Here is an 11,889-nt window from a genome sequence, read left to right on the forward strand (position 1 = left end):
CATATACCCACATTGGCCGAACCCGAGACTCCAACCCACGCAGAGGTGAGATGGCAGTGATCAGTAACGAGAGCGCTTTAGATCACTCGGCCACTCGGGGCCCCGGTGTAATTTTGTGATATACATATAATTACCACAGCGTATACACTAATCTTTTAATTCCCTCTTCCCATTATACTAATTTGTATAGTCCATTCGTCTATATTCTTAGAAAGTTTAATTGTTATTCAACATTTTGAGTTTAGTTTCTGAGGGCCATTTATCTATCACATTTAAGACTTATTTGCATTATTCCTTAAATTAACATTAATATCAGGAACCTTTTAAAGTTGTATAGTTTTTAGCGAGGCTGGTTCAATGAAGCCGTTGTTGTCAATGTGAAATTTAAGTGAACATACACCAGATCATCGGTGAGCTTTCGTCATTTCAATAATGTTGAAATCAAAGAACATTTACAGAAATAGCATCACTATATCTATGAATTTTACCTTTCGTCATAACCGAACTTAAAATGAAGACTTTTTTGATATAATATGTAAAGACATGTACTGAGGTGCACAGATGAGTAAAGTATGAAGAAGGTATGATGTTGGTCTGCAATAATCAAGTACATTTTTATACCAGGCTGTCTTTTTCTAAATTGTTTTCTCATACCCCTCACCGCTCTCTTTTCTTTTATATATTTTTATGACAGGATTTGCAACAACATTTTTAATGTAGACTTCATTGCTATGACTAAAACGCTTAATTTTCGTACGAGGAGGGTCAAATAAATTTTTTTATAGAAATTGTATGCGATTGGTATTGCTATCAGCGGTTAAAAGTGTTAATGTAAATTTGATTTGATTTGATTTAACTGTTTGTCTGATGTTTTAATTTTTTTAAATTTTATTTTATTACATGCTATTGTAACATAATATTGTTCATTGAACTTGATTTTTTTAGAATTAAGCTCAGTTCTGTTTGACCTGACTTTTTAAGTTTCATTGGTAAACACCCAATAATATAAATACTGTATCTAGTTTCTGACCTTGATTTAGAACAAGTGACAGTTTCCATAAACAACTTTATTTGAATTTTTGTATTCTTTCTCAGAGTAAGAATTATTTAGTTAAGTCAAGGCCATACCTGGATTATGTGATATTTATCATGTAAAAACTTCTTTATATGGAAAGTTGACCCCCATCCGTGAATCTGTTTTTGTCTTAGTTAGACGTATTACTGATGTATCGAGAAAGAATTGTTAGTCATGCCTTAACACTTGAAACGTCAAGTTGTTTATGTTGCGTCCAGTTTAGGTTATTTTATTTTCTTCATATATTTTTGAATTCAAGTGATTTGTTTCCCTGGAAATATTAGTGCTCTAAATTAATTCTTGGACGAGGACATTTATTGAAATTTATACACAATTCAAAACTGGAATAATATTTTCTGTAATTCTAAAAGAGACTGTTGACAATGCAACACTTCGCTGACTATTAATGACATCATCATTTTTCATTTTGGATTTCACAGGGAATCGAACTCAGTTTCATTCAAGACTTTTTATTACTGGGACTTCTATTTTTAAGTCTTGGATTATTTTTGGATTTGATTCGTAAAACCTTAAATTCTTTTTTCTCATTTTTCACTCGATATTCTAGGGAAATAATTTTTTTGTTAAATTTTACAAAGCTTGTTTTCTTCACTCTTTTCTACCGCTCCGGTGGCCTAGTGGGTAGAGCGTCCGCCTCGGATGCGGCAGGTCGTGGGTTCGACCAGTCTGACAAAAATGGTACCTACAGCTGCTCAGCATTAAGAGGTTAGTGCTAGGATTGGTCGGTCTGGTGTCAGGATAATGTATCTGGGTGGGACATCATGCTATATGTCTGCGTGATGCCACAGTGCTTGACATCACTATAAACTGCCACACTGCTGACATTGTAACGATATTGCTGAAAAATTGTTAAAGCTACGGTAAAAATCCAAATCACACACACACTCACACACACACACACACACACACACTTTTTTTGTTACTTTTTATAAGTGTGTGTGTGTGATCTGGATTTTTTTACGTAGCTTTAATATTTTTATAAGTGTTTGGTATGACTCGGCCGGGGATCGAACCAAAGATCTCCCGCATACGCTCTAACCACTAGGCCACCGGACCGGTCTACTTTTTGTAACATCATGGACTTGTAACAAAGTTAAAAAAAGAGAAAACAACGCAAATAAATCAACAAAGAAACAAAACAAAAGCATATTTTACAAAAAAAAAAAAAAAAAAACAACAACAGTTTAACACCATAATGGCAACATATTCACCGTATTACTTAAATACAACGAAAATATGTTGTCTTTTTTTGTACGATACTAGGAGAGTGTCCTATTTATGCTGCAGTTTCTTATATGGTACATCATGGTTATCGATATTATTATACCTTTTCTTTCTGTCCGTATATCATAAACGCGTTCTCTTTCTTCTAGATCACGGCACTCCAGTCCATGGGAAAGGATGATAGGAAAGAGCTTCTGCGTATAATGCAGTACATCGAGGACTCGCTAGGCAAGAACTGGTCGGGATACGGGGATTTTGAAAACCTCCAGGAGAAGATGTCACGACTGAGGACGATTCTAGAAGAAGCCAACGATTCCAAACGTGAAGGTAGGACATTAGTTTACTACACGAGTCAAGTGCAAACGCCCTTGATACATTTATTTATTTATTCAGAATTCAGAACTTTATTTATTTATGTTCTTCACCTATGACACACAATTACGAATTAAGATATGATAGAACATGAATGAAGATGCGATGCTTGGTATATTTATAAAAGAATGAGAACTTCAAGAACATATCTTTTCAACCATTTTCATGGTTATCATAACGTTTGTTCGCAAAACATGCTCTTTCATTAATCTAATCACACTGGTAAAGAGAGGAAGGACGTGAGCTTCCCTCCATGGAATCCTTATTAGTATGTTGAATTATTGACATAATTTTAACTCAGTACAGTATTGCCCAACTCCATCCACTCACTAGTAGTTTTTACCCTCATTGCGGTTAAAAATAACGAAAAGCATAAAGGATATAAAAATATGCAAAATTAGTCATTCATTTTCAATTTCTAATGTGACTGTTGTCAGGGTTTATTTTACATTTACATTGTCATCGTCTTCACGTTCCAAACCAAACAGGAATTTTCAGTGTAAACAATCCGCCTGCACTGTGTCCTTTTCCGGTTAGCGGGAAAGTTCATTTTAATAAATGTGCTTGCTTTCTTGGAGTACACATACGTAGAAGATAAAAACTGTGTCGTTTACGTCCGTTATTTACAATGTCCAGTTTTAATATATCTCAAACAAATTGAACAAAATAGAAACGTAAGCGGTGTGACTATTATGTACATTGGTTCAAACGCATAAATTTACTTAAACGTGCGTAATTATTCGATTCATATCCAAGACTGATACATACATCACTACTGATGTGTGAAGAAAGACTCCATTACGAAATACGGTGGGTGTCTTAATAAAGAAATCGGTGTTTGATTTGAGACGCGAGCAATATGAGATTGTTAGATGCGTTCTGGAGAAAACTTAGATTAGAAATTATAAATTGATGAGTGAATTAACTAAGTTTTATGCGTTGTTTGTATTTGTAATTTTTTCTTTTGTAAAAAAGATTGAGGATTACAAATTGCCGATTGGGTGTGTATAGGTGAATCCTGTACACGAATAAGGATATCTCTGGTAACAAAACACGCTTTGTAAATATAATCATAAAATTCATCAATTATAGTTGATATACAACAACAATTAATTTATTTTTATTTTCCATAATGTTCGAGCATTTAAGTTCTTTACAATTTACAAAGGCAGTAATTATTGAACTTAATAACATATTGATAAAAAATGTTGCATTTCATTGCGAAATATTCTCTCCGATTCACTGAATTACATTGGCTCTATATTACGTACAAGACGACCTTTCATTCGTGATATTTGTTTCTAATTGTTAGACTCCGAAATGACATCAACTGTGGTTGTGCAGCTCAAAACGTTGGAGGAACTCATGTCCAAATACAAGGTATGAACGTTGCAATTTATACTCAGATAATGACGACAACCCTATAATTCTCAATATGTTTTTCCCATATTAAAATTTGGTCATGTTTATGTTAAAGTCTGCTCTCGTTTCGTAATATACGTAATCTCTGAGACATATCTTCTCAATCACGTTGTTGTCGATGTAAGAATCAGCATTATTATGTATGTGTGTGATATTAAAGCAAGTATTTGTTTGTTTCATTTATATGCACTTTGCAACCGTGCTAGCTGATTTGGTTAACGAGATTTATTCTTAAATTCTGAGCTATATTAATATGTGTATCGTAATTCTCTGTACAGTATTTATTTTACCCTCCTGGAACGTTCTCCGTATTCGAACTCATGTTACTGGATTCACTGGTGTCAATATAGGAATGTGTCCCTGGTGTCAATATAGGGTTGAGTCTCTGATATACATTTTAATTCTAAAATAGTCTGCATTATTAGTTTCTTTCATTCCTAGCTACACTATTGCTTTTGTTGATGCGTTGCATATCAGTTGAGGGGGTATGAGTACATTGTATTTTGAATGTTTATGCGGTGATTTGCCAAGATTAAACATAACTGGGCTATTCAAGGGAAAATGTAGCAATTCCATATTTTCCATGTCACACCAGTATTAAAGAACAAATAGACACACATAAATCTGCAAAGTTTAATAGATTGGTTCTTAGCGCTATTGCTGTCCATGTAAGAAAGTAAAGCGTTTGGATGACATGATATAACTTTTATTATATTTGTCTTTGAATATATTTTTCCAGCGAACGTTTCGTATTTCAGCTATTATATGTTGTATGTTGTGCTTTAACTATTTCTTGGTGTTCATTTGATTCCTGTGTTTTACATTATGTCACAAAAACCTAGCTGTGAATGAAAACTGAATTCGTATTTCTTGCTGTGTGTTTTGAAAGTAACAAAACTATAACACTAGATATGGATTGTTTCATTACGAAACAAAACCTTACCGATTTTTTTTATGAATAACACAAATCGCATCAATAACAATTACATCAGCAACTCAGCAAAAAATAAAGATAATAACCATACAAGGATAAGCTTTTGAGGTAGATGCTTATTCGTTGTATTCACTATTTGAAATGGGCAAATCTGCTCGGGTTCATAGTTCGATTTTTTTCAATAACGGTTCCGTACGAATACCAGGTAAAATGAACAAGGGTACTTTGATAATTTATATAACGATTTTTTTTTCATGGGCTTGTTTATCGTCATGGAAGCATTTAGTTATCTAGTACTGATCATTGAATTGCCATTCATGATATCCTTAAGACGCCAAGAAAAGGAATGACCTGCTGTGTCATTGGCGTATCTTGAAAGATGCAATGTGATGGTATTTGGAAACGTATGTCGTACAAAAATGACTGTAATAGACGACAGCTGTAAACGTCATGAAAGTTTTAGGAGTTGTTTTGTATTTCGGATCTTAACTTTACATTTTCAAGAATTTAAAATAAAATGTGTACTATTTAAATTTTTGACGCATCATTCAATAATGTTCAAAACGCAGGCATTTTCAATAAGCAGTGTTGACTATTTTATTTGTTCAAGTTTTGTTTGAGGCTAATAACTGAACTTATATAACACATTTATTGTATACCGTTTACGTAGTGTTTGGTATGTTACTGCTTATCTTTTAGATTTAAATCCTTATATATATGTTTCCTTTAATCTGGCTATGAAAACAATAGAATGTGCGCTGTTTTCTGTGATATTTGATCATAAAAGCTCCTACGTATTCAAAGAAAAAGGTCTTGGAATTAAACGTTTTCCATGTATACCATTCCTTCTGTAACAAGATCTTCAAATTGAAGGACACTTACTGTTTTTCAGATAATGATGTAATTGTTATTATTGTAGGAACTAAATGCCTTAAACGTTTACAAATGAATGAAATTGGCTTAATATTTATTATATAAAGTTGTATCAGAAAACGAATAATGTACGGGAATCTTATTTTGAATACCTGGAAAAACGTGGTTTGAAGTTTTGAGATGTGAATTTTAGCAAGATAGTAGCATTGGGATTATATCGTTAATTAAATATTTTATAGAGAAATGTCTGGTACACATTTGCCACACATATAAAAAATTAGATTCAGTAGAAAGACATGCCGTAGAAACTTCAAACGGTATCGTAATCTTAACATTAAGTACTTCACTTTTCACATTGTACTCGTTGGAAACAGCATGTTCTTGCTGGAATGACTGATCTGTGCATTTTAATTTGTCTTCTGTTTAGGAGTTTTGGACTTACTGGGAGACTCACAAAGCAACAGTGGAGCTCATTAGGCAGCCAAAGTATCTTTTAGTATGTGACAAATGGGACCAACTAAGATTTGTTACTACAGCACATTTCGTGAGGTGAGAATATAAACAATTAAGCATATAGCTTTAACATTACTCAAACCAGTAGAGACACGTGAAGTGAGATATACATTCTTTGGGAGCTGCAACGTACTTCTTTCAGAAGTCATCCTAATGCAGAAAAATATTTCATTTTCATATCATACGAACATAATGATTTGCTCTACAGATAAAATAATTTTGTAGTCATACTTCCGATGAAAAGTTTTGTTGACCAAACGATTGATACTGACTCGGAGATTTGGTACTGACTTTGTGTGTGATTGGTACTGACTTGGATATTTTAAAGTAGTGAAATCAGGCCTGAGACCAGTTCACAGTAAGTTATATAATTGATAGGTCGCCCATTCGTAAGTTTACATGACATGAATAGTATTTACCTATTTCCGCTTTTCTATTTCAGATTCTGGGACTCAACTCTTCAGCTAGGCGGCGACAGGACAGCAGATGGCTCAGTTCTTATCTATGAAACGTCAAAAGAAAGGCTCGGAGGGTTACCAGAAGTGGCTGAGGAAGGGCGAGATGAAACCAAAATTATAAAGACGGAGACAGCCACGGTAGAGGCAACGAAAACAAAGCTAGAAAAGGTTTGATTGCTTTTTATATCCATGTATACATCTCACTTAATATTGTTATGTTTCAATGGATGAAGTCAATGAAATCGGTTAAAGGGTCATGTCCAAATAAAGCAAAACGACTTTGTTCTTTGATCATTTGTAAAATACTAAATTACAATCGAAACAAAAAATATCCGTACAAGTTTTGTTATTGTAAAAGATTTGCAACGTTTCTATTATGTTCGCAACAATTCACGATTTAGTGCATTGTACACACACACACACACACACACACACACACACACACACACACACACACATATATAAGGTATTAGAGCAGAAAGGTAAATGCCACGTGCTTTCTTTACACAGCAAGAGTCCATCTCTGGGGAAGTAACGCATTACACAGAAACAGAAGAAACAGAAACTGAGCAAGTCACTTCATGTGTTGAAGAAGTGCAACACACTTACATTATCACTGGAGTGAAAGACCCACGAGACAACAAGCTCCTTTCGCTGCAGGAGGCCATAATGATGGGAGTCTTGGATCAGGCAGCCGGTCTGTATACTAACCCTTCCACTGGAAAAAGCATGACCATTCCCGAGGCTTTAAATCTGGGGAAGATTAAAGTAGAAATCACGTCACAGAAAAAGATCAAGGAAGAGAAGAAGTCATATGGTATTATTACGGTGAAGACAACTAGAGAAACGCGGCCTTACACTATTGAGGCAATTATTGATCCTGTTACTGACGAAGAACTGACGATACGTGAAGCAGCGGATAAAGGAATATTTGATCCTCATAATCAAATATACAAGTCCGAAACCGGTGAAGAAATCCCGGTTTTAGATGCCATCCATAGTGGCTTGATAAAAGCTTCCTTCCATGGTGATCAGAAGGATTCTAAAAGCGAAGTAACGAAGTCGTATGCAGTGAGTGGGGTGGTGGATCAAAGACGAAAACGAAAAGTAACCTTCCAAGATGCAGTGCAACTTGGGTTGCTGGACAAAGATACGGGATGTTACGTCAACAATGTTACAGGAGAAAAGATTCACGTTTCTGAAGCCATCATGAAGGGTTTGATCAAAGCTAGGGTAATAAAGGATCCATCTGTTCTGGATATTGATCCAGAGAACAAAATCGTCATAGAAAAACTCGCAAATGTTAGATCAAAGATAATGAAAGCTGTTAAAGCTTCAAGAGCATTCAAAGCTAATTCTGAAAGCTAAATAGAGCATTCAGTTTGATACAATTATACTTTAGTCTTTTTGTGGGCTCTTGTCTTTACGAAGTGTGTGTGTTGCATTTTTTTGGACATATTACAACCAGAACATATATTAATGGGGGAGAGAAACCTGGTTATATTTTGGCATTATAATGACTGATTTAGAACTGAGATATTTTGTCAATACCGATAACTGATGTAAGAGCAAAATTAAAGAAAATCATATGCTTGTAATATTGTTAAATTACCTTTCAGCACGTTCCAAGAAAACTATCCCTGCTATTTGCGAAACAAATACTACACAGTTTAATAAACGATAGCTACAAGTCTTGACAACGCGACAGAGCATTTTAATTGGAGATATAAATAAATGTCATTTTCAGTTAGAAGTATAATATTTTGCAGGTGACGGTTGAAATGGAAATCATTTGAATAACTGGTCGTTATTTTCATGTGGGTATTAGTACCATGATTGGTAATCGGTATGAGCTGTACTGGACTCTCCTTCGCATGTTTTTTTTACTGCTCTTCCTGGTGAACTAGTTTTGTGCACCTTGTAAGTCTAAGCGAGTCAGTAACTGTAGAATGCATTATATGACACTAACGTTTCTGTAATAAGTTCTCCGTTATATCGTAATTAGTTCTCTGATAATACGTTTTCTTTATCCATGTTGAAAATTTCTATGAAACAAAAATGCATGAAACAAATGTTAAATCCAACAAATATATACGATTGAAAAATATGCATTAATATTTGTCTCAAATACCATGTCCAATAAAATTGTTACTTCAGCTCTAAATCCGTATATTCTTAAATATAGTCTATAAATGTTGACTTGCACATACGTGAGTAAAAAGACTTAAAAGAAATGGGAGTGAACAAACAATACAAAAGCTCGTGTATGCATTTGCAAAATCAAGTTGATGAATCGTGATGATTATATGATTAGTTTTGCACTTAATTGAATCTCTAAAATTATAATGCACATTTTTCACTGAATTTCCAACGTCAGTATTTAGGTGCACCGTAACAACATACCAATTCCGTTGTATAATATATGTATATTGTCACTGTTAAATGGAAATATCCTATGAATAATAAACAGGTGGGAGAATGAAAATACGTTTGTCATTAAGTACAAAATTAGTACAACTCAAAATTGCTGCAGCACATTGAGCATACACGTATTCAATATTATTATGAAATTTCTACACAATGTTTACACGTACTCGAAGAAACAAATGAGAATTGACTATAACATTATTCATTAATGCTTGATATTTATTTGTCGATCCTGTAAGTGAAATGTTAATGGAAAATATATTTACATTTGCAATTTGTCTAAATTTGATTGGATAATATTGACTCATAAAGTTAAAGCATTGCTAGAGAGTGTTAATAGTAAACATTGTTGCCTGCTGTCAATTATTCTTTCGTCAAAATAAGCATTCCTTTACTCTAAACGGTTTGTATTTTAATCGAATGATGACCGCCAAATAGTTTAACTGACTGATGGCAGCCCAATAGGTTTTAGCGACCGTATATGAATGCCTTAAAGAGTAATTTTAAATGATACAATATGTAGCAATCTAACATTTCTACAAGTGTATCATCGTGTCTTCTTGTGCAATGTAAGGATGTAAAATAACTCAATTTTTGGCCATGTGATTGTTATCTTTCATCAAATGATATTCAACTACAATCATACTGCACACAAACCCTAGAAAACGAACATGATTTCTATTTGAAGATTCGTCCATTATAATCATGAGAAATGTTGGTTGTTAATAATGTACACTCATAAACACGCAGCTGTTTAAGCAATTGTCGCGCAAGCAGAAAAATTGCAATGATTGTCCTAACTACAGGTACATATTGCTCTGATTGTCCTAACTACAGGTACATATTGCTCTGATTGTCCTAACTACAAGTACATGTTCACTTGATGCAATTTGTAAATTCTGAAAATTCATGTTTTCAATATTAGTTTTGAATTGAAAATCAAGTCTAGATTAGAACTGAAGCGATGACCATGTCACCATATTTGTGGTCTGTCTCTTTAGTGATAAGAGAAGTTATTTGTTTTATCTGTTAACGTCTATATCATTGCTCAAGTAGTTTGATTATTTCCATTACAATGAACGTCGCCGCTGTTGTTTGAATGCATATATTTATTTGAACGTCATTCTAAGTTTGCGCATAGTCGTTCAGCATAATCCTTAGTTTTATGCTTCGTCTTAAGACGACGAAAGTTCCAACGGTTTTGTTTAAGAGGTGCATCAGTATTTTAGTCCTTCATTTTGACATTGATGCTCAATTTTTGTTCAAGAATGTGAGATAATTACTTTCGAATTTTCGATGGAATGGAAAGTTCCTTCCTCTGGATCAGACGTTTAGATTTAATGTCTGACTCAGCATTATCATCATCGGGTGGAACTGAAACATCATCTATTAATGTATTTGAAGTATTATTAGTATTATTCCATTGTTTTGGTGGACAACTTGTATGTCTCAAACAGTTTATACACATAAACTGTTTAAGTGATGAGAAGAACCTGATTTTCTTACTGTAATCTATCCTTCTCGTTTGTATGATTTTATACGGTCAACCAAATTTTAGTTTTCATATAAGACCTAAATGTTTGGTAGTTATCATGTGTATGTATACTTATATTTGGCATGTTGACATAATACTTGTGTTGCTTGCTGTTGCTTAACACACTGTGCATATATTATTTCAAGCCGAGCATCATTTTAGCAGTCAGAATGTTTGCTTTTATTTTTTGTTGTCTATCTGTATTGCATCTAGTGTCTGGTAATGTGTGCAAGAAAGAGTCATCCCCTTCGCTTATATGATTAAAATATGTAGTAGATTTGAAGAATGTTTTTGTGTACAAGTTGTTAAAACATTTTAGAAAATCGTTTGATGATGGACCGGGAACAAAGAGTTTTTGTACTTTTGTAAACTTGTTGTGATCAATCAGATCAACATATAATTAAAACATGTTTTTGCTATCAATATTAAATGAATGTACCAGACAACAGTCTTTGCCTTTCTGTCCTTTATTTTCACTCTGTTTATTATATGCTAGAAAAATCAAATGAAGGTTTCCACCCATAGATTGAAAATGTTTTTTTTTGTTTTAGCGTGTTTTCAATATTCATAGCAGTTGGTTCTATCCATCTACTTCTTGGGTCAAATAATTCTGTTTGTTTTGCAATCGAAATTTAATTCGCATTTGACTGACAGCTCTAAAGACATAATAATGAAAATAATGAATTAGTACTAAGAGTCTCTCTGAGAGAGAGAGAGAGAGAGAGAGAGAGAGATAGAGAGAGGGGGGTGAGGGGGCACTTCGACTAATAAAACTGTACCGATGCGACTTTTATGCTGATGGTAGCTATTGAAATAGAAATTGATATATGTAGTTCCTTTTTAGGAGGTGGGTCAAATCTGGCCTAAAGATTGTATTGGGCGATGTCACACATGCATCGCTAGGAAATGACACACCGCGCCTGCAAGTATAAAGGGCAGTTCTATTTCTGTTAATATAAACTGGACTAAAACTAAGAATTTAACGGATACATTTAATGAACGAGATTCATTGACAAGACATCACCATTCCGGGCAT

General features: G+C 33.9%; 1 protein-coding gene across 5 annotated transcripts in view; it reads left to right on the forward strand.

The window, feature by feature from the left end:
* LOC149799218 (uncharacterized) overlaps positions 1 to 11,301 on the forward strand; it is a 65,098-nt gene extending 53,797 nt beyond the window's left edge. For all 5 annotated transcript variants that reach the window (XM_089958489.1, XM_089958490.1, XM_089958493.1 and 2 more), the window contains exons 13-17: positions 2,470 to 2,647; positions 4,005 to 4,072; positions 6,349 to 6,470; positions 6,877 to 7,060; positions 7,403 to 11,301. In XM_089958489.1, coding sequence (XP_089814615.1) covers positions 2,470 to 2,647; positions 4,005 to 4,072; positions 6,349 to 6,470; positions 6,877 to 7,060; positions 7,403 to 8,260 — 1,410 coding nt within the window. In that variant the 3' untranslated portion in view covers positions 8,261 to 11,301. The remainder of the gene's footprint in view (positions 1 to 2,469; positions 2,648 to 4,004; positions 4,073 to 6,348; positions 6,471 to 6,876; positions 7,061 to 7,402) is intronic.
* Positions 11,302 to 11,889: the final 588 nt, after the last annotated feature.

The sequence above is a fragment of the Sinohyriopsis cumingii genome, chromosome 5 (genome assembly GCF_028554795.1).
Source record: "Sinohyriopsis cumingii isolate HCF-2022 chromosome 5, ASM2855479v2, whole genome shotgun sequence".
Classification (NCBI taxonomy): Eukaryota; Metazoa; Mollusca; class Bivalvia; order Unionida; family Unionidae; genus Sinohyriopsis; species Sinohyriopsis cumingii.